The sequence below is a fragment of the Zalophus californianus genome, chromosome 7, assembly GCF_009762305.2.
Source record: "Zalophus californianus isolate mZalCal1 chromosome 7, mZalCal1.pri.v2, whole genome shotgun sequence".
Classification (NCBI taxonomy): domain Eukaryota; kingdom Metazoa; phylum Chordata; class Mammalia; order Carnivora; family Otariidae; genus Zalophus; species Zalophus californianus.
In genome coordinates, this window is record NC_045601.1 from 132,674,646 (window position 1) to 132,698,320 (window position 23,675).

General features: G+C 49.9%; 1 protein-coding gene and 1 pseudogene across 10 annotated transcripts in view; one reads left to right on the forward strand and one right to left on the reverse strand.

Moving 5' to 3' along the window:
- The window catches only part of PHACTR1 (phosphatase and actin regulator 1), a 551,155-nt gene that overhangs the window by 515,374 nt on the left and 12,106 nt on the right, over positions 1 to 23,675 (forward strand). For all 10 annotated transcript variants that reach the window (XR_003521322.1, XM_027601439.2, XM_027601442.2 and 7 more), the window contains one exon: positions 20,448 to 20,503. Coding sequence is in view for 9 of the 10 variants with exons in the window: in XM_027601439.2 (XP_027457240.1) it covers positions 20,448 to 20,503 (56 nt within the window). In the remaining variant the exon portion in view is untranslated. The remainder of the gene's footprint in view (positions 1 to 20,447; positions 20,504 to 23,675) is intronic.
- On the reverse strand, positions 12,011 to 12,507 carry LOC113926487 (annotated as a pseudogene).

Consider the following 23,675-nt stretch of genomic DNA (forward strand, 5'->3'; position numbering starts at 1 on the left):
AGGAGTTAAAAATAGAGCTACCCTATGACCCAGCAATTGCACTCCTGGGTATTTACCCCAAAGACACAAATGTAATGGAAAAAAAGGGCCATATGCACCCCAATGTTCATAGCAGCAATGGCTGCAAGAGCCAAACTGTGGAAAGAGCCGAGATGCCCTTCAACAGATGAATGGATAAAGAAGATGTGGTCCATGTATACAATGGAATATTACTCAGCCATCAGAAAGGATGAATACCCAACTTTTACATCAACATGGATGGGACTGGAGGAGATGATGCTAAGTGAAATAAGTCAAGCAGAGAAAGTCAATTATCATATGGTTTCACTTATTTGTGGAACATAAGTAATAGCATGGAGGACATTAGGAGAAGGAAGGGAAAAATGAAGGGGGGGAATCAGAGGGGGAGATGAACCATGAGAGACTATGGACTCTGAGAAACCAACTGAGGGTTCTAGAGGGGAGGGGGTTGGGGGGATGGGTTAGCCCGGTGACGGGTATTAAGGAGGGCATGTATTGCGTGGAGCACTGGGTGTTATATGCAAACAATGAATCATGGAACACTACATCAAAAACTGATGATGTAATGTATGGTGACTAACATAACATAATAATTAAAAAAAAGAAAGAAATGCAGCGAAGACAGAGTTCTTGACATCTTGTTAGAAGGAGTTGCGGAGCCCCGACCATGCGCGCGTGCGAGTTCAGGAGAGGAGTCTCCGTTTGCAAACCTTTCTCAGGATGTCAGGGAACAAAGCGACATCTTGTCAGGCACTTCCAGTGCTTTGTGTGTGTGACTCGCAGCTGTCCCGGCTTCCCGTGAGTTTTTCGGTGATAGAGTAAGTATGGGGGACAAAAGAGCTGCTTTCTACTCTGCAAAAGTAGAATCCGTCTGTGTTTAAAACTTGTAAAGGTTTAAAAAGGAAAAAAAGTGGCTGTCCCTGGGGGTGAGGGAGTCTTACTTTTTTTCTGTTCCATAGCTTTTTTTGAACAACTGCTTAGGCCAGAAGATTTCAAAATCTAGGGTGCTGGGCTGGTGAGGGGGCCACTGTATTCCCCTACAGAGGAAGCCAATCTTCTAAGCTGCTGTACGTCGGGCTACATTTTAAGTAGTTAAAAGCCCTTTTAGTTCACCGATTCTTGTCCTGATCGTTATGAGGGTAATCGCAAGGATCATTCGTGTTTATTGTTCGTCTTAGCAAGTGGCGGAAAGAAAGGCCCCGTTTCTTGGAATATTTGGCTAAATAGGAGAAGAATCAGCCTGTCTCCATGGGGAGGCAACCGCGCAGGGCCATGGTCCCTGACATAACATCATCTAAGACTCCAGAGGCCTTTCTGTGGATGACATGCTTCCCTGTCAGCACCTCGGCCGATCCTCTTCACCTCCACCCTGCGAGGCAGCTGTTGGGATCCCTTCTTGTAGGTGAAGAAGCTGAGCTACTAATCCTAGGGACGATAAGGAGCAAGGCGAAACACACCTCCGCAATCCCAGACTTCCCTATCTGAAGCAGAGATGCCAAGAAAGATGTTTCATTTGGTTTCGTTTTTATGTTCAACAGAATTTCCAACCCAAGGGCCCCGCAGTTGGGCAGGAATTGTGTGGGGTGGTGGCAGAGTTCTAGTCCAGGGGCGCTGTCCTATGTGTGCGCATGTCCTCCAGAGGTAAGCCATGGGAGGAAGAGGGGATAGATTTTCTTCCATCTTGGACCTAACTGGGCTTTTCCTTGCATTTCAGTAACACTGTCCACAGTAAGTAGGAAGAGATGAAACACTTGATGCTGAGGTTCGGGTCTAGAGATGCTCCTGCCTGATAGAATGTGGGAAGCAAGGGAGTCCGGTGGGGTGGTTCCCACGGTGCAGTCCGTGGGTCGGCGACATTAGCATCACCTGAGAACTTGCCGAAATGCATATTTCCAGGTCCCCCCCAAGACTGAATCAGAAATTCTGAGGATGGGACCCAGAAATCTGCATTGTAACAAGCATGATTCTGATGTACCCTGATGCTTGAGAAGCAGGGGTCTAGTAGACAGAGCAATCCAGCCTGTGAAGCCTATGAACCTTAGATTGGAAGCTCCATCCTCCATTTACTGGGTGGGTCCCTGTCCAGCCTCAGTTTCCACATCTGTCAAATGGACTTCCCACCCAAGGTCATCAAGAGCTCTAAACGAGTAATTCTCCCAGTTGTAGTAGATAGTGAACACTGGTTCCTTCCTTCTCACTGTGAATTTGAGTGTTATATTACACTAGACTCTTACTACTCAAAATAACTAAGGCTATTCGCCCTAACAGGTAAATCCTAAATCCCAGTGGCTTGAGAGTAAAGGTTTATTTTTCACTGAAGGAAAGCCTAATGTGGATCAGACGGCCTCTCCGTCATATAGCCTTCACACGCTTCTAGAACACACAGCTCCAACATCTCCATAGCAAGGGAAGAGGGGACGGAGGAAATACACACATCGCTTCTGCTCATGACGCACCAGCCAGAACTAGGCTCCTGACCCCAATCCAGCTACAGAAAAGGCTGGAGAAGGAAAAGGAGCTTTTGGGATATTTGACAAGCCCAAAGTGTCTTAGCCACAACTCCATGGAGTCAACATTTGTCACAGGTCTTCTGTATTTGATGGTTGTTCCGGTCATGGCCCCAGTCATATAAAAGGGACCATCATATCCGAAACAGACGTGATTAAAAGGCTTTTCAGAAATTGTGGTATATACATTCAATGGAATATTGTTTGGCCTTTAAAAAAAAAAAAAAAAAGGAAGGAAAACCCTTCTATTTATAACAACATAGATGAACCTGGAAGACATTATGCCAAATGAAATAAGCCAGACATGGAAAGGCAGGTACTGCATGAACTCATTTGTATGTGGAATCTCTCTCTCGTTTTTGTTTTTTTTTTTTTTTTTAAGAGAGAGAGAGAGCCTCAGCAGGGGGTGTGGGGCAGTGAGGGAGGAAGAGAAAGAATCTTAAGCAGGCTCCACGCCCAGCGCAGAGCCCTATGCGGGGCTCAGTCTCACGACCCCAGGATCATGACCTGAGCTGAAATCAAGAGTAGGGTGCTCAACCAGCTGAGCCACCCAGGGGCCCCACTTGTATGTCAAATCTTAAAAATCAAAAACAATGGGGACGCCTGGGTGGCTCAGTCGTTTAAGCGTCAGCCTTCGGCTCAGGTCATGGTCCCAGGGTCCTGGGATTGAGTCCCGCATCGGGCTCCCTGCTCAGCGGGGAGTCTGCTTCTCCCTCTGCCTGCCGCTCCCCCTGCTTGTGCTCTCTCTCTCTGACAAATAAATAAATAAACTCTTAAAAAATCAAAAACAATCGAACTCCGAATGACAGAGTGACAGAGAGTAGAATGGCAATTACCAGAAGCTGGGGAGTGCAGGGCATAGGAGAGGAATTGCTCAAATGGCACAAACTTTCAGTCTTAAGATGAGTAAGTTCTGGAGACTTAATGAACGGCATGGTGACTAGAGTTAATAGTAACACATTATGTACCGTAATGTCCCCAGAGAATAGATCTCAAGTGTTCTCAGCACACACCAAAAAAATGGTACCTTGTGACCCACGTGATGGACGTGTTAATTAGTTTGAGATCATCCTTTCACAAGGTATACATATATCAAAACATCATGTTGTACATTTTAAGTATATACGGTTTTCATCCAAAATAAAAAAGAAGGAAGGAGGCAGCCTGAGGGGAGTGGACCACATGAAGAGTCTGACGCTCTGTCCTGGGACGAGTATCACTATGTGTTCCTGATCTGCATCAGTCAGTGATTTGCTCCAGAGGTCCAGTTTAGTGAAGCAACTCACAGAAATCAGAATAATCGCAATAAGAGGGAAAAAGACCCCAAATAAACACTGCTTCCATTTAAAGAAAAAAAAAAAAAACTGGCTTAAGTACAAATGGGAGATCCCAGAAGGGCACAGTGGACCTTGAGCTGAATGAGTTTGTTTTCTGTGGGTAGAAGGTTAACTTTAAAGAGTGTCAAGTCACTAAAGGAGACCACGGAACCTCGGCTCCAACAGATTGCTTCTATTGTGAAGTATTGACTAAGCGCCTACTGTGTGCGTGGCTCTGTACTAAGTGTCGCTTAAAATGTAGCTGGATAGGAGCACCTGGGTGGCTCACTGGGTTAAGCGTCTGCCTTCGGCTCAGGTCATGATCCCAGGGTCCTGGGATCCAGTCCCTCGTTGGGCTCCCTGCTCAGCGGGGAGTCTGCCTCTCCCCCTCCCACTGCTGCTCTCCCTGCTTGTTCACTCTCTCTCTCTCTCTAAAAAATAAATAAAATCTTCTTTAAAAGTAGCTAGGTAATCATCCCTCTACAAGAAATAAGACGAGCTAATCAAGGCATACTCACTGTCTGCTGGTTTACTCTGGGAAAGAGATGCTAAGGGCAGGTTCTGTGGGGAAGGAGTGTCCTTCTGGAAAGGGTGGGTCCACGTTTTTTTTTTTTTATTGGTGTGAATTTCTTTGAGATGATTTATCTTCCCATTTTTTTTCCTTTAAAATATTCCCAAAAGATTGGGGGTGGGCAGGGATAATGTAGACCATGAATCATCCAAACATTTGATGCAGAGTCCTTTTCTCCAAAACCAGCATATTAACGGGAGCGGCTTGAACTCGAGTTGTCAGGGCACTTGTCCTGCGATATATTCTTTTTTTTTTTTTAAAGATTTTATTTATTTATTTGAGAGAGAGAGAATGAGAGATAGAGAGCATGAGAGGGAAGAGGGTCAGAGGGAGAAGCAGACTCCCCGCTGAGCAGGGAGCCCGATGCGGGACTCGATCCCGGGACCCCAGGATCATGACCTGAGCCGAAGGCAGTCGCTTAACCCACTGAGCCACCCGGGCGCCCCTGCAATATATTCTTTTTCTCACCTTCAGTCTTTGATCCCCTTACAAACTGAAACAGATAAGGTGTCATTTCTCTCATACCGTTATCCAGGAAAAGATCTCTCAGAGCCATTTGTGAACTTACCGGGAGGCAATAAATAAACGGAGTTAAATCATCTTGGGAAGCACTCAAAGTATCTTTCAGTCTTCGGTTGAAAGAGAATTGTGTTGCATGGAATTCTACCTCAAAATCGGGCCTAATGCTTCCAAATTGGTTTACTCATTTTTTTTTTTTCTTTCACTATGGGCTTTGTGGCTATATCTTGAGCCTCTGTGTGAATTTCTTCACCTACTTTGCAGTGGCATCTTCTGGATCTGAGAAAGTAATAGCATTAAAGCACTTTAGCACCCCTGTGGACACTCCTATCACTGCCTAGAACACCTGTAATTTTACAGATAAGGAAACTGAGCTCAAAAGAAGCTAAGCTGTTAACCAAGTTCATGGCGTTACCTGGCTACACTCAGATTTGAAGCCGCTTTCCTTACCCCAAGTCAGTGCTAAAAAATTAACACACCTGCAACTAATATTACACTGCATGTGAACTAACTGGAATTTAAATAAAAACTGTAAAAAAAAATTTCATCTCCCTCCAAAAAGGGAGAAATGTATTTACTTCTCATTGGAAGCCACAGGCCAGTGATTTGATTCAAAGCCTGACAAGTCATATTCTTCGTTATTTTTCTCCACTCATGCCTGAAAGAAAAAGGCCTTAAACCAGAGGTTTTGCATCAAGTCTTTGAGGAACATTTTCAGTAATCAGAAGGCCTGTGGGAAAGGAAACTTGCCTTCTGGCGTAGGTGGGTTTCTTCATGGGCACAGTGTCCTCCTTGATCCTGCTTTGCGAGCTGAACGTTTAAATGCCCAAGCAAGAGCCGTTTCTCCGTCTTACTAGTTCATATGTGATCAAGTCTCATCAATAATTTTGCAGGCTTAAGCAGGGACTTCGGAAGATTCGTTGGCTGGTGCCTTGGTTTGGAGTTTGCCCATTCTAGTAGTTGTTATCATTCAAATGAATGAAGCTCTCATTGTTTATCCTTAAGATTAACTTGTTCCTTGTTTCAGTGGTGAAGTTGGCATTTCGTGTCTCCAGAATAATTTCCATGGTATGTCGTGCTCTTTCTCCCTCGCCCACCAAAACTGGCTTCGGGTTTGATTATATGTGATTTTTCTGCAGCTCCTGTAGAGAGCTGGCACACACACACAGCCCTGAAAACTTAAATAGCAGAAATTGGATTACGGTCGAGAAGTGTGTGATGCAGTTGTTTTTCCTTGTCCCCGCATATCTTTGCTTACTGCTCTCAGACTGCATGCAAAATGCTAATAAGAGTAATCCATTTTATTTAGCTTCATTATGTTCACTTCACAATGCAAAGATTTTTATAATAGCCTCGAAAACTGCATACATGCTCACTAAATAGACTAATAGAAACAGGAAAAATTATCCAAAGATACAAACCCTGGAAAATCGCTTTTCCCTCTGATTCTAAAGGCAATTCCTTTGAAATATAAGTGAATACGCTTCTATTTTAGGAAGTGGGATCATGAAAATTTTATGTTTTTTGCCCATCGAATCATTAAAACAATCGTTCTTCAAAACGGGAAGCCTTGTTGGTTCCTTTGGGAAAAAAGGAAGTAGGCAGACAGATAAATAGTGCATGCTGATGGTAATCAGTATGTTGCAAAGAGTTTTAACTACCTGAAATCCAACCCTCTTTTTAACTTATGGTCTTCCTCGTTTTGTTCATGGTCATATCGTCACTCACCAAACTCCCTCTTAAAAGACGCTAAGCTTAGACGATTGCATCTTCCTGTGTGTTAATGGACAGTGAGGGAGTTGCCCTCCTGAATTTACTGAACCAATGTACCTGCCACCTACATGTTCCATCCCAAGAAGCAACCCATGTCCCATGCAAGGGGAGCCCTCCGCACACCTTCCTTATGTGACTTGGCGCTACCTTTGTACTCAAGGAGGCTGAGTGGGCAGCTTCTGCTCAGAGCCTGCTGTGTGGGTCCAGCACGTCCTGGAGCACCTCCCCTGCCCACCCCTGGCTCTCGCTGTCTCTCCGTGTGCTGTCACTTTGCCCTCTTTCTTCACAGTCCTTAATGAACAGAGTCATTTGGGACCACGGCCTGTGAAATCTGATTCTCACCCCACAGTCAGCAAGCGGTGCAACCAGAATATGCTCAGGCGTTTTCCACCAAGGAGCTGTAAATCCATACGGCTTAGTCCAGGCGAAAACAAAATAAGCCTATTCTTTTTTTTTTTTTTCTTTTAAGCCTATATGTAATCTCGGATTCAGACTACTTAAGAAATTAGTGAAAAATTGTCAGAAATTTACATCATAGGTTACATGATAGCTGCTTAATGATTTATTAATAGTAGAACGTCAAGGTACGGGGGGCGCCTGGGTGGCTCAGTCGGTGAGGCGTCCGACTCTTGGCCCCATGTTGGGCTCTGTGCCCAGTGGGGAGTCTGCTTGAAATTCTGTGTCCTTCTCGCTCTGCCCCTCCTCCCACTTGGGCTTGCTTTCTCTCTCTCAAATAAATAGGTAAAATCTTTGAGAAAAAAACAGAAAGAATACCAAGGTATGTGTAAAACTATATGGAACATTTTCTTTAAACACTAATCATTTCCATAAAAGTTTTCAAACAGCCTATTTGACAGCAAACTTGATTCAGAAGGACATTCTGATCTCCTTTATGTACATCACAGTCGTCCCCTTGTTGACTTGGTGACAGAGCCCGAAGGCCATGGATGCTGCGAGGAGAAAGCAGTCCTCCTGTAAGGATGTCAGTGAACAGGTGGGGCAAACAGTCCTGTTAAGGGAAGCGTGCCTTTAGCTGCCACAAGTGGGAGAAATCACAGCCACGCCGCTCTGATCCGACTGTGGAGCCACCAGGACTGACCCCCACGTGGGCCAGAGCTTGAGGAGGAGCCAGGAGTCTGGAAGCCACAGTGGAGGAGGAGAGCTTAGGATGGAGACAGTACAAAACACTGTGCAGTTGTCCACGTCATGTGCCACGTAAGGAGATGTGATGCCTGGGAGGCGTGACATCTTTGGGGTATTTGATTTTTTAAAGATTTATTTATTTATTTATTTATTTGAGAGCCCCTGACACGGGGCTCTATCCCATGACCATGAGAGCACGAGCCAAAACCAAGAGTCAGAGGTTCAACTGACTGCACCCCCCCCAGGCGCCCCCAGAGACTGTATTGTGGTGACGGTGGTGAGGACAAGAGCGTCGTGCTCAGGTTCTCAGGCTGATGTGTTGGGGGACCAGCCTTCCTGCGGGGTCAAGGACTACATAGCACGTGACTCAAGCCCCCCTCTTTTGTTTTAACCAAAATAACTTGCGTCCGTGGAGCAAGCTGTGCAGGTCCTGCGGTTCCCTTCGACTGGTTGATCTTCCGGGACACAGTTTTCAGGCTCAGGTGATACCCCCTGGCAGGGGCTGTCAGTTGCAGCCCAGGGGCCAAAGCCCGCCTGTTGGAACATCAGCCCTGGGGGAGCGCGGAGGCCACCTGCACATGATAGTGACAGAGACCACACGGTCCACCACACCGGACGTATTTACTGCTTGGCCCTTTGGAGAAGAAAGAGATGACACATTTAAGGACCTAGACCGAAGACATTTAGAGAGGGTGGCCTCGCCTCTCACAGTATTGACGCTGGATCCATGTAGGAAGTACGTAAGCTTAACATATCCCCATCACAGGGAGAAATTCTGTTTATCTTCACACAAAGAGGTTTTTCCAAATGCTAATTTCTCTAAACGGAATAATTGCGCTTGCTTTTACCTACTATTCCAAACGTGAAGCACCGTATTGTTTTACAAACCATACTGGGCAACATTCTTTTAAATTGGATTCATTACCTGAGCAAGTAGGAAAGATGTTTCTAGGACAGCCAGGTACCATCAGAAGCAGCACAGCTGAGCTGTTGGCCAGCAGCGGAGGGACCAGCTGTACAGGCAGATGAGAGAGAGGATCCATTTTTTTTTAAGATTTTGTTTATTTATTTGAGAGAGAGAGCGTGCACAAGCAGAGGGAGCTGCAGAGGGAGGGGAAGAAGCAAGCTCCCTGCTGAGTAAGGAGCCTGACACGGGGCTCGATCCCAGGATCCAGGGATCATGACCTGAGCCGAAGGCAGACGCCTGACTGATTGAGCCACCCAGGCGCCCCAAGAGGGAATCCATTTAGCAGAAGATGTGTTGTCCTCAGGAAGGAAGGCCACACGCCATGCCAGGCAGGTCCAGCTGGGAAGGGAGTATCAGTAGAAGTGATAAGCATCGTCTTGTTTTCGCTGCTGGAGCTGGATTCGGGCCCCAGGGACCAGGGATGGAAGTGCGAGGGAGAGGGACACAGGGAGGCAAAGTCCAGCACTGACGCGTGATTCCTGGAGAGCAGGGCAGGCCTGAGCCCGAAGCTCGAACCACAGGTGGTACCTAAACCGAGCTGCATGCAAATGGGAAGAGAGGTTGTGGTGGCCGTTCCAGCAAATTGCAGAACCACAGATGTGTGGGATGTGTGTAAAACTGAGGTGACCAGAGCCTGACAGAACCTCTGAACGTGTACGTTACAAACACTCTCTCTCTCTCTCTCTCTCTCTCTGTCTCTCAGAGAGCCTGTCTCCTGACTGAGAAGCGAGGTGCTGAGAAGGGCCCGGTGCTTTGCTCTGGTTGGTGGTTTCCCATCCCTTTCCTGCTGTGAATGCCCAGAGGGAGGCCTTCCAGGGCTCTGAGAGGCCGAGCGTTCCCCCGCGGGTGGGGTTCTGCCTTCAGACAAGCTCAGCCTCACGCTTTCCTCTGGTTAAAGACATGTGGTCATGGGGCACCTGGGTGGCTCAGTCAGTTAGGCATCAGACTCTGGATTTCGGCTCAGGTCATGATCCCAGGATCATTAGATCGAGCCCCGCGTCACCTCCACACTGAGTGTGGAGTCTGCTTGAGATTCTGTCTCTCCCTCTCCTTCTCCCCTCCCCCCATTAAAAAAAAAAAAAAAGACATGGCGGCCAGGCTGCTCTCCTGGGGGAGGAGACTGCTCCTGAAGGAATGTTCCACAATCAGCCATTTCCCTCAGGATGGAGGTGGGTGTTTCTCTGAGACCTCGGGAGTTGGTGTTGCTGGTGGTCCTAAGAAGGACAGTACAGTCATGGCCCAGGGCCGCTAATGGAGTCTGCCCAGTTTTCCTGGGCTCCTACTGGAGCGTTGCAGCCCTGAGACGCTGCCTACCCATGCGCTGGGGCCACGCTCACCTGTGATTCCCCTCCGGTCTCCCACATCGAGTGTACAGGTAGGAGAGTGAGGGGGTGTGTGTGATGTAGGGGCTGTGTATCTCATGTGACCAGATGTCAGGACAGAAAGAAAAAGAACCTAAGGTAGGGAAGAGAACTTAGACTCTCATTCACCAGGCTGGGAGCCAAGAGTCCCTTGGTAGATGCATGCTATGAGTTCAGTCAATTTGGGGGAATATATTTAAGGGAAGACAGTCTCTTCTCACAAGGACTCTCCCAAAGCATTGGGTAGATAAGGCCAAGAAAGTAGAGAGAAATCATTTCTGTTCGTTTCCCCTATAATCAAGGCAAAATCTGTTCAAAGTGTCCATATCACTGCATTTTCCCATTTTTACTCCTCTGTCCCTTTCCCATATAAATAGATCCTTTCCCAGACAGATAAACCCATCCCATTCATCTTTCCTGATCCTTTCCCAATTAAAAAGATTTCCAAAGAATGCAAAACTGCAAATCCAGACTGGTTAGACATTCCTAAAGTGCACCATGCTACTAGGAAGAAAAAGTATGTGTGGGGAGGGGGTTGGGTTGGGGGGGGATCTGGTCTTTTTTGGTACATCACATATATAGAAAGAGATTCTGTGAAAGATTATCATGCCACAGGAAAGCGCTTACAGTTTAGTGAGAGTAACTACGTTCAATACCCCTCTTTTGGGTTGCAGGACTATTAGTTTAAAAATGAAGGTTTACAGGGCACCCGAGTCACTCAGTCGGTTAAGCATCCAACTCTATTTCAGCTCAGGTCACGATCTCAGGGTCGTAGGATCAAGCCCTCTGTCAGGCTCCGTGCTCAGTGGGGAGTCTGCTTGGTTCTCTCTCCCTCTCCCTCTACCCCTCCCCTTGCTCATGCACACTTCTCTCTCTCTCAAATAAATCTTTTTTTAAAATGAAGCTTTATGTTTACAACTGAGGAGTGATGGTTCAGGAAGGAGTAGGGGGGTATGGGACTTTTCATAAAGGAGGACTGTAGGAAACTTGGCAAAATAATGTGACCAAAACCCCCTCCACACGGGCATCTGAGACTCTCTGGGGGTTTTGTATGTTCCTCTCTGGGTTTCTAAACAGCATGGGATCTCATCTGAACCTGAGCTGTTATTGTTTCTAGAAATAGGAACTCATGGGAGGCAGCAGGAGGACATTGGCCAGAAACCCACTGAGTAAGGAGGAGGAAGGAGGCTAGGGATTCCTGCCTCCTGTCTTCCGGCTTCTGCCTCACATTGTACCCTCAGAACTCTCCTTGGGGGGTGCTGATGGCCCTGAGAGATTGGCCCGTTGGGGGTGAGTATGAGAAAAGCATGAGCTGCACATATTCTGCAGCTCCTAGGAGGAGTCCGGGTGGGAGGGGGCAACCTGGGGCCTACACCCAACTCTTCATCCCTCGCCTTGCTTCAGAAAGTAGTCACGGGTTGTGTATGTTGTTTATTGAGGCCCAACAAAGCAGAGGCATCGGGGGAATCTGGAACCATAATATTTTTTCAATGAGTGGGTAAATAAATTAAATATATAGTCTTACGCCATTTTCATGTTGTCTGGGCTGTGTACGTCGACCTCCCCGCGATACCGTCCACGACAGTCACTCAGCAGTGACACCCAGAGCTTCCTCTCTTCATTGGAATCACTCTTTGTCCTTGCCCTGATGGTCTGCGTCCATCAAAAGCAATATTCTTTCTTTCTTAAGGGTAACCTGTTTATCTACTTGAGGTCCAAGACTTTTTTCGAGTTACCAAAAATAAAATTTCACACCTTCTACTTTTCTACTTACTTTTTTTTTTTTTTTTTGGTTGTCAAATGATCCTTTATTGAAACATTTTCCTTTGTAGTTAACTAGCCGGGCATTCCAGCGCACCACTGTTGATGTCATCTATGATGTCATGAGGGTGGCGGCCATCTACATTGCAGCCCACAGACTGGGCAGTCCCCAGGATCTCTTTAATGGTTCCAGAGAGTTCTCTCGCTAAAGATCAGTGTCACATCTGTCGGGCAATATTGACAATCTCATCAAAAGTGATATTTCCACTGTGCTTAATGTTTTTCTGCTTCTTTCTGTCTCTTGGTGGTTCCTTGAGGGCTTTGATAATCAGGGCAGAGGCAGAAGGTGCCACTTCAATCTGGGCCTGTCTGTTCTGAATGGTCAGTTTCACTGTAATCCTTAGACCCTTCCAATCACCGGTTGCCTTGGTGATGTCATCACCAACCTTTTTTGGAGACAGACCCAGCGGGCCTATCTTCGGAGCCAGGGCAGACGTGGCACCGACTTCGCCACCAGTGCACCTCAGGTACACGACTTTGATCTCGTTGGGTCGAACTTAGGCGGCATGGCGGAGGTGGCTGGTGTTGGATGAACCCGGATTCGGGACGACCGAAGAAAGTTGCACCTTTGCCTCCCCGAGCCGAAAGCCAAAAGCTCTACTTACTTTTAAAAGGAATTTTTCTATCTCATTCGCATTTGGGCCTCTCAGCACTCAGCACATGGGCAGCATGCAGACTAGCTTGTGGTTACGGCCACCTGTCAGACGGTGGGACTCGGAGCCGAGGTACAACGACATAAGGTGCCCAAGCAACCTTCCGGTTAATGGTGGAGGCAGACCAGGAGGCAGGCCCTGCACCCGAGTCCGTTTTCTCCCCCATACTTAGAACCAAGCTATTTGTTAATAGCTTGAAGGGAAGTTGAAAACTATTAACTGAAATTCCTGGAAAGAGTTGAGTACGTGGATCAATCATTTTAAGAGTTGTTCTGCCTTCTTGGCAGAGAGAAAGGGTAGCAGGGCATAGTCCTGAGGTATAAAAGCAAAACTGCTGTCCATTCTTCCCAGAGGAACGTCTTCGGTGGCCAGCCATCGTGGTGTAGGGCCCAGAGTTCTGGCCATCCCTGAGGGCACAACTCCTGGGTTGAAGTATTATTCATTGATTGAATCATCAAAAATCTGTGGAGCCCCTCCTGTGTGGCAGGTGCCGTCCTGAGTCTAGAAACATGGAGATAAATAAGACATAATTTGCCTGTGAAGGGTTCCTGGTGTAGTTGAGAAGGTGGTCATGCCAGTGGGTAATATGGGTGTCAGGGGTGAGGCCATGATCAAGATGGGGGAGCCCAGCAGGGGGAGCTCCTAGCTCTGCTGGTGGCATCAAAGGAGGCCCTGCAGCTTCTCCAGACTGGGGATGTGTGCCAGGTTAGGTCAAGGTGAATGAGAAAGAGTGAAGGCCAACCTGGTATGGGGGCCTTTCACACTCACGCCGCAGGGCACGGGGAAGGGCGAGTGTGAGCTTTATTCTTAGTGCAGTGTCACCCCTGAAGGCTGTTAGCAGAGGAGTGGAACAGTCTCGCTGTGGCCTCCCTGCCCTCCCTGAGCACCGGGATTCTAGGCAGTCCGTCTGCAGAGATGGGCACCCGGAGGCCCCTCGCTCTGCCGCATGGGCACAGAAGGCTGAGGCGTGGGGAGAAGGCCGGCTCCTCCGAGGGCCCCCGCCTGTCAGGTGGCGGACCCGGGCTGGGTACGGATGGTGCTGCTTCTGAAGCCACCCCCAGGGCAGGGCACCTCTGGGGCTCTCCCCAGGCGTGCCACCTGCTAGGAGTAGGTGCTAAGGGTGTGGAAGGAGGTGTGAGCATGCTGAAAACCAGAGGAGAAGGAGCTTTGAGAAGTCGCTGTTAGTCAAAGGTGCCACACACACTAGAGAAAGGTCGGGGAAATCGAGGGCTCTATAAAAGCCACTGGATTTGGCAGTTAATCCTCAGTGACCTTGACACTGACCTGATTCAGGAGAGCAAGGTTCCCGAACCTCGTCACTGTTGTCGCATGGCCCGGCTAGTCCTGTGTTGTGAGGACAGGCGTGTGCAGGGTGGGACGTTGAGCTAGATGCCAGTAGCAGCCTCCCCAGTCCTGACAACCACGAATGTCTGTAGACCTTGCCAGAGGTCCCCTGGGGGCAGAATTGTCCAGCGGAGAACCAGGGCAGTAGAATGGTGTGGACAGAAGCCAGGGTTGTGATGGTTTACTGAGACCTCACGCCTGAACCCCTCTTTGGAGAGGTCGGGCAGCCAAGAGCAGGCTGGAGGTGGAGATTCACTGGGGGAGAGGGGAGAGGAGGAGGGTAGTTTGTTTTGTTTCTAACAGAGAACACACGTGCTTCCCCCAGGGAAAGAACTAGAAGAGAGGGAAAGGGCAAAGACAAGGGATAGTCATGGGGCAACACGCATTTAATGATTTCACAAACCTGGAGCAACTCCAGTTCCCAGACTGGGTGCTAGGTGCTGCAGATGAGGGGGTCCCTTGTTCAAAAAAAAAATGACTGAAAATTTCAAAATGGCAGCAGAGCCTTGGAGCCCAAGCACAGGGGCCCTTCCAAGTGGTGCCCCTGTGTGGCCACCCAGGTCTGTGCTCGTGAGTGAGGTGACCCTGGTGGACAGGGGGCCAGGTGGCCCCACGTCACGGAGCCCAAGCCCTGGAGTCTAGTGGGCAGGCTGGGCCGTAACAAGGACAAGCACCAGCAGACGGGAGATACGGGACTGTTGTCACACACGGTGGGGGCACCTTCACCAAAAGGCTAGTGCCCACAGCAAGTGATGTTTAAGGTCGAAGCTGTGAGTTTGAGGATTACCACCAGACGAAGAGAAAAAGAGAACGCGTCGCTATAAGGAAAGGCACGTGAATCTAGAAGAAACGTAGAAGACCCAGTTACGTCTAAAGGACAGGGTGTGGGCTGGGGGGGATTCTCGGCGAGCGTGCAGATCACAAGGACTCTTCTAGGACCCTGGGTGCTTGACTCCCTCCTGCAGGCTCTGGGTGGGCGTGGGTAGTTTCCAAGCAGGGAGTGCTGTGATCAGGTTTCCCCTTAGACCATCCCGTCTGGGGTGGAGGAAGACCCCCGTAGGATGGGCTGCAGCAGCCCGGCGAGAGGCTCCAGCTGTGGTGGGCTGGAATGGGCTGGAACGGAGGTGGTTTGGACCTGGCGGTGGATTGGCTGTTGAGGGTCAAGACCACCAAGGACAGTTCCCAGTTTCCTGGCTTGGGCAACTCACGGGGATGCAAAGCTGTCAGGACAGGAGGGGATGATGGATGAATTCATTTAGGACCTTCTGAGTTTGACAGCCTGTAGGAGTATAAACTGGAAAGGCGGTCTGGAACTCAAAACTACGACTGGAGGTATAGATTTTGGAGTCACCGGGATATAGACGTGAACTGAAGTCACAACTGTGGATAAAATCTTCCCAGGAGTGTGTGTGGCATCAGGACGAGCAGGATCTGGGCTAAATAATTACTAAAAGCACCTGTTTTGGGGGCATCTGGGTGGCTCAGTCGTTAAGCATCTGCCTTCGGCTCAGGTCATGGTCCCAGGGTCCTGGGGTCAAGTCCCGTATCGGGATCCCTGCTCCGCGGGGAGCCTGCTTCTCCCTCTGCCTCTGCAACTGCCCCTCCTTGTGTGCTCTTTCTCTCTGACAAATAGATAAATAAAATATTCTTAAAAATAAAAAACACCTCCGTGGCCTTCTAACACCTGGCGATGTAGCAGTGACCAAGGCCACACACAAACGCATGCAACCGACACGTTCTCCAGAAAGATTCCAAAGGAGGCGTCGTAACTCAGTGCGTCTCCCCTCCCCGCGGCCCCACCAGGCCCGTCTGCACCCTTTCCCATCCGGAGCAGCAGTTGGGAAACCCGTCTCCTCCTGCCTTAGGAGAGAGGACAAGTCCTTCCCATTTTCTCTTCCCCTCTGGAAGGGCCGTTCCCTCCCCCTGGGGCTGAAATGCAGAAGGCCAACCTCAATTCTGCTTTGCTTTCTCCTGAAATGCAGATACAGCTTTCAGAGATCCAGACTTTAAAATCAGGGCCCTCCAAACAATATGCAGTTGCAAAGGCAAATGAAAGCCGTGACCTTGCAGTTCTGACACCAGCAGAAGGTTCATTCGCTCCTTGCAGCAGAACGAATCCTCCTCATCAGCTTCAGGAGTCAGACCAGCCAGACCTTCAGCGGTTTTTTGTCACATCTCTGGGGATACAGCCTCCCTGCTCTGCGTGCTGTCTAAAGCGTCTTGCCACCACATTCTCTCACGGTCTCTTTTTTCCGAGGCCAAAGCCAAAGTACCATTTGCTTGTGGCCTGTTTGTCTGTCATGGTCCTTGCTTGGAAAAAGAAAAGCCTTGGTTTATGTGGTTGTTTCTTGCGGTTACCAGCATAGTTGTTCAAACTGATACTACACAAAATCCATTTCTAAATTCTGCAAGAACCTGGAAGGCTCCTAGGTGGTGATTGATGGCGCGTGGCATTTAAACAGGAGCTCGGTGATTTTTCACTTTGCAGCCGATGCAGATCATTTAGCGGTGGTCATGTAAAGAAGAAACCATTTGAGGAGTGACAACAATTTTGCAGCTCAGAGATAACCTAATAAACCAGGGCCACATATATGACAGCAAACCTATTTGAATAGATCACTTGAGAGCACATTAAAACTCCTACTTTTGGATCATTCATTTTACAGAAAAGTTTAACGCCCAAAAATGTTGCCTTTATCATATAGCATATAAATGGTCATGTCTACATACAGAGTCAGGAAGCACTTTTTACATTTAATGAGAGTTTAAGTCTGATACAGTGGCTTAAACGTACCGTCAAGACAGGGGTAAAAGATAAAATACACTCAGAAAGCATCTCTGTCTTTATTCTTGGAGTTATCTGCTCTTTGGGATTATTCATAAAACTGCCCATTTCATTAATACAGTAATTGTGCTCTGCTATCTGGCTTTCCAGTGATCAGTATTTTTGTACAAGGAGACCTAGAAAGAAGCCTTTACTTGGACCATGTCAGGCTGCTCTGGGTCCTTCCCTAAGAAGCTAGCCACTAGAATTCTGAAGCTAGAGCTTTCTCCCTTTAGTTTATGAATTTGGCTCCGTCTAAAGACCAGCCTGTCAAGGAAAGGTATTATTTTAAGCTGATAGAAGTCATCCTTGTGATAAACCAAATTACTTGTGTTATAGTAACTGCAAGCCATCAGTTGGGAACTCTTCATTAATTCCAGTACCAAACCTACACACACCATCCTGCTTCCCCTGTCACGGTCAAGAGCCATCCCTCCTCCTGCTTTTGAGGAGGAAGGCCTCTCTGTCCCTGCACCCCAACCCCTCCTGCCTCCTCAGGACTCCTGCACCATCAGCTGAGCCTCCTCCCTCCTCACATAGTTTCTCGCCACCACCACCTCATCCGGATTCTTTCCATTAAACGCACCCAGTCTTCTCCCAGTGAAAAGTATAAACCTCGCCAGAGCCCCCTTCACCTGCAACTCTCTCATGCAGCCAAGCTTCGGGAAGAATCGTGCATACTTGTCCATTTTCTCACCTCTGTTCTCAATTCGCTCCTGCCTGGCTTCCCTTCCCTGCGCCCCCTGGCAGAGCTCTAGGCGAGGTTGCTGCAAGCCCAGCTGGTGTTGATCCCCGTGGGCCGTTTGCCAGGCTCGCCTGACCTCTCGGCAGTACTTGGCACCCTGGGCCGGTGGTACCCATCTTCCCACCTCGCTTCTGGGATGCGAAATGGGTGTTGTCCTGCCCTCTCACCCCGTGGGCCACGCGGCCTGGCCCCTGCCTGTTCCCCACCTTCCTTCCTCCCCTCGCTGTCTCCACTCTAGCACCATGGCTCCGTCCATCCGTCCTTCCCATCGGGACACTGCGTCCCTCCCCCTGGGACCCCTCTCCTGACCTAATTTGGTCAGAATCCCTGCCCAGGTACCTCCCGTTGGCAGCCTGTTACTACGGTTACATTTCATACTTGCTTCCGGGACGACCTGATCAATGACTGCCTCCCCCAGAGGCAGGACCTTGATCCGTTCTTTTACTCATCCAAGTGCCCAAACTAGAACCCGGCACGGAGCTGGCCTTCAACCAGTAATTTGTAAAATGAACAAACGCGCTTATTTAAATATTTTATTACGTATTTTATTTATATTTTATGTATTTTCCTATCCCCCCCACCCCCCACTCACGCCCCATAAATGAATTCACATTTGGATGTGGCCGAGTATACAGCAGCTGTTTCTAAGAACCATGCCTGCACGAGACAGGGACGACGTCAGCCTTAGCCGTTAAATTACTAGTATTATTTGCAGTGGAATCCAATACCTTGTCCACGGAAAGTAGGTTCAGAGCGGAGCCAGAACTAGAACCCAGATCCCCTAACTCCTGAGCTGTTTGTGCTTTGTCATCACGATGCCAGAGTATGATTTTCCTACCCAATCTCATTTTCAAAGCCAAAACACCTCACTACTGCACGTGTCCATGGGGAGGGCTTAGCTCCGTTTGATTGCTGTGATTGGCCTCAATGTTCTCAGACCCTTTTAGGAGAAATGAAACATAAACAGGGGGACTCACTTGAAGGCATGTGTCTTTGACTCTAAGGTTGCCCAGCAAACAGAATCTGCTGTGCGTGTAGTTCAGTCTCCCATCCTTTTGTCGCCTCCAAAGTGACCCATGAGAAAAAACAAAAACGAAAAAGCCAGCGCAGAACCAGGCGATGAGTCTGGCGACAGAATCAGTGGGCTTCTCAGCACAAGCCAGTGGAGGTACATTCTGCAGATGCTTCTGGGCATAGACTTCTGGGATGCAAGCTCCACCTTGAATCAGGAGCTTATTTAAAACCTACTGACCTACAGCCCCAGCGGCATCCAGAGCCTGGGTTCCGCCAAGGGGCCCCCTAAAGCTGGCTGCCCACCCCTACAAACGAAGTAAGGATTCTGGGGAAAGATAAATGGAAAGGTGAGGCAGAGCCTCCACGCAGCTCATTCTGAGCGGAGTCTGCATTCCAGACCAATGACACAGTTTCCTCCCGAGGTCTGAGAGTGCTATTTTAGGAAAGACTTTGAGACTCCAGAGTCCCAATTTAGAGTCTCCAATATTGCAAAGTTCCAAATATACAGCGGGCCCTGGTCAATGGGAAGAAATAGTGTCTTCATGGGACATTTGGAAGAACAAATGACTAACAAACACAACAGTGTGCTTATAAACTGAACAAACACTTCAGAATACAATTTCCAGCCGTTTCCAGGGTACTGTAGATTTTACCGACCGGTATCTGACCAGAAATCCTTCCGTGCCCTCCCTAGAGCATCAGTGGTGATGCCATTGGGTCTCTCAGAATCCAGGGCAATGAGGAGAAATTGCAAGTGACAAGAAGCGTTCAATGTCAACTCTTTGCACTCAGTAACTCCATGGACTTTCTGTTTTCACTCCGGGTCTCTCCTGAGATCCCACGGTGTAAACGCCTTGCCACCTGGAGATAGAGGTGCCGATACCCGGGGAGGAAACACAACCTTTACTCCTGGGGGAGCGCCCCTTAGGTCCCAGCGCAGGCCGCCGAGCGGCCCGCGACTCCTTCCACAACTGTCTCCTCTCGCACACGCCTCCTCCCATGTTGGGGAGCAGGATGCTCAACTTTGCAGGGTCATTAAATAACTGCCAGGAGCTTCAAAAGTACAAAAACGTCTCTGTGAATACGGGGCCCCACTGTTTGTGTTGCTCATCCCTGGTGCTTTATCCGCCCACACCAGCTTGCGTTTCTCCGCGGGGCCCTTCCCAGTTTCCGGTGACCTCTCAGGATGCGGGGCCACCATCGTCCGTCCCTGCCCCCCCCCACTGTTGCATCACGACCTGTTGACGCCCCTGCTACCATGTCACACTGGTTAGGGCCCCATTACGTGCCAGCACTAGGAGAGGCATTGCAGTTCCTGCTCCTTTGTCCTTCCCCGTCTAAGGCGGCTCTGGTGGGGATGGGTGGGGACAAGAAGAAGAGTATCTATTGTTCTTCGCAGACAGGACACGCTGTCTTGCGTCTCCCCGGGGCCATGAGCCTCTTTCTGTCCTAACTGGATCTGCACAAACATGGCAAGAAGCGAGCTCTCGCCCTGGGGGGGCAGGGGTGGGGGGTGGCGGGTAGAGGCCAGTGTCCCGAAGCGAGGAGGCCACATGAAAGAAAGGGGCCTCTGTGACGAGAAGCGTCCACTGGCCCGGAGGCCCCGGGGGAGCAGGGCTGGGGAGGGGCGGAGGACGGGAGGAAGGAGGAGGGTCAGCTTGGCGTGACGTGACGCAGGGTGCCTTTCCTGGGGTTGAAATTGAGGAACTGAGTAGGCAGTGGTGGTCGGAGTCCATCTCGCATAGCACAGGATGGGACAGGAGCTCCAGCCTCTTGCTCCATCTCATGCACCTATGAGGGCTGGGGAGATTAATGACCCAAGGAGGCTATGATATGGTCCAAAAACTTTTCCTGGATCTTTTCCGCAGGCGGCTGAGCCAGAGGCCGACGGCGGAGGAGCTGGAGCAGAGGAACATTCTAAAACGTAAGTGACTCCGCCTGCGGCCGTCAGTGCGGCCTTGTGGTGGCTTTGGCTCTTGTTCAGTGTGTGGGCCACAGGCTTCCTCCCTTGTGCCTGTGTGGAAATGACGGATGGTCGGCGCTCCATCCTGGTGTGTTAGAACATGCCAGGCAGCCTCCCCGGCAGAGGAGGCAAACCCGAGTCCGCTCGGCTCGTTGGGCGCTCGCAGACGGCAAGAACCGCCTTCCTCTTGGTGGGTGGTGAAGCCAGAGAAGCTGTGCTGCTAGAGCCAGGGGACTCACTCAAGTGATTCTGAGCAGCACTCGGGTCACCCTCAAACCAAAACTGACTTAGAAACCACAAATACTGTCTCGATGGCTAAAATAAGGTAGACGGCCGTTTGCAAACTGGGGCTGGAAACCATGACTTTTCACGGCAGCTGCATGCTGTTGATATATCCCCTGCCCTGCCTTCGAAAATTAGATGTAAAGTCTAGGAGAGCGCTTCCAAGTGAGGATGCTTCACGTCCATCTCTCGGGACTCCTGCCGCTAGCCCAAGGCAGGCTGGCCGAAGTCTCTCTTTCTCTGCCAAAAGAGACTCGCCGTCACTCTGGCCGTGGGGAGAGAAAATGAACGAGCCCCTTGTGTGTTTGGTTCAGGACGCAGAGATACTTGAATAGAGAGAAGGAATCCCCTTGGTGCCTCACCAACATAAAACTACAATAACAAGCATCTCAGGGACACCAGGATTCCTCCATGTGGTGGGAGATATTAAATAATTTAGAAAACGAAACCTCCCTGCACACATCTGCCCCATCATCATTACGACTCTCACCAACACTCTCCCTGAGACGGTCAACAAATAGTATTTTTAGTTTAATTCATGACCCTCCCTCCCCGTACACATCCGCTTCTACGTTCTCTCTAGAAAAGAGAGACACATGCCATGCAGAGTTTCCTAGGAATGCCAGGCCGCGTGCACGCATGCGTGTGCGCACACACAAACACACGCGCACACGCGCGCGATCACGTGAAGCCTCAGTCTGAGTGGCTGGGTATTTCCACTTAGACCAAACTAAAAGGTTCTTGATCTTCCTTTTCTTCTCCTCCCCACTGCTGTCTTGGGACTTGGTCGGTTTTGAATTGCTTGCTGAGCGTGGGCCGCTGAATTTCCCCTGGGGAGGGCTGCGAGGAGGGGCGTGGCCCACAGCCCCAGCAGGGCACCCGTCCCCGTGAGGCGGGCCTCCGTCCACCTCCTGCCTCCCTGCTCCGGGCCGGCTGCCTCCTCCCCAGCTCTCAGAGGGCGTGATTTTCAGGGCCGGCCTTCCTCGGTGTTGGCTGCACCTCACGTAATTCCTAGGTCTCTAGGAATGTGTGTATATATATTTTTTCTAACCACGAGGTGCCCTTAGCAGTTTCAAAGCTTCATATGCTATAAAAGGAATGAGAACTTTTTCAGATGATTTCCACGGTCGGGGATGCATTTGGCCTCCTTTTCTGCCCCCAATCTGATACCTGATCCATTATAACCTTTCCATTGTTGGAAAGAAAAACAGGTGTCCGTTTATTCTGGAAGTGGGAAATCGGCCAAACATGCTTCCTTCCCCCTCTGCCTCTTCACCCACACACACCCCCAACACGGATCTGTTATTTTCCGGAGGAATCTCGGTACAGTGTTTGGTGGCCCCCAACCTGCTCCCACAGGGGCTTCCACTCTCTAAGGGACCGTTCAAGTTGCCAGAAAATACTGCTTCTCTCAGCAAGGGCTCGGGTTTGGGAACGAGGAGGTCCAGCTCCCCCCTGCTGTGTGCCCAGCTCCCTGGGAGACCACGGGCAGGGCCCACACGGTGGGTTTTTCTTGCCATCTGGAAAGAGACCCAGATCTCAGAGGTGGTTACTCGCGTCTAGGAAGCCTGAGGGGCTTAGGTTCAGGCGACCCAAGTGGTGACATTAAAACATTGTTGCCAGGGTTCCCTCTGGTTCTAGTCCCTCTTCCTTCTTACCCCGTTCAAATGGCCAAATTAAAGAACTGCCTGACCAAGTTCAAACAGGGTGATCGTTTCAGTTTTGAAACTTTTCAGAAATGAACGTCTATTTCCCTATTTCCGCTAACTCTTCTTTTTTTCCCTGCGTTCTGGAACTTTGTTTTCCTAAGAATTTTTTTTTTTTCCCCATCTCCCTTCTGTGGAACAAGAAACTTCATGGTATGAGAAAACACCCTTACGCAAATTATGCTGAGCCTGGCTCTCTGGGCTTCCGGTCACCGGGGGAACCATCTGTGTGAGGGTGCTGGGGACACGGACGCCACGGCTCTGCGGGGGGGGGGGGGGGGGGGGGGGGCGTGGCGTGGGGAGACCCCTCTGCTGGAGGGTCTGAGGCCGCCTTCCAGCCCCACCCTGCCGGCCCCCGGGGCCAGCACTGGCTTTGTCCAGCAGCCAATGAGACACTGGGCACATTTGAGCACATAATGAGCACACTCTGACGGTGAGCACATGATGACATCATGGCCCGCTCCTGGCCTCTCTTCCCAGTTGCCTAATGGGGTTGTCTTGGTACCCTCAGCCCAAGAATTCATGGCCCTGGGTTTGTAAATGGCTTTGAACTAAAGGTATAGATTCCAGAGGCGGTCGCGTGTGACCCTCGCCCCTCAGGGGGCCCTAGAAACAGGAGAGGACAGCTCCATGCAGGGTCATGGCTCGGAGGGGGCTTGTGGGTTGAGGAGGCCCCGACCAGGAAAGAGGAGGAGGGCCCGGCCCCACACAAAACATGCCGTGGGGCGGGGGGCGTGGCGTGGGGAGGGGGTCGCTTATCCTAGCAAGCAAAAAAGCTGGGCTGGCTGTCTGCCGAATTAGCATGTAGCGTTGTGGCATGTGACGAGCCGCTTCACGCCCTCAGCTTTTCCATCCTCATTTACATTTAGACTTGGCGGTTCCTTGGGCCTCCCCGTGGCCCTACTATCCTGTGAGCCTGTACATTTTAACCAAGAGCCCTGGAGCCACCGCCTGGGTCCTCACTCTCCAGACTGTCATCCCACTGGCCCCCTGCAGACGGCACCTGTTTGCCGTCTCCCTTCTTGCTTTCTGCCTCCCAGTTTATCTCTGATCGATTGGTTCATACTAAGATGTTAATGGCTGGCTAGTTTGGGGAGTTTTTATCCAAGAGAAACTTGCATTTTTAAAGGGAACTCTGGAGGGGG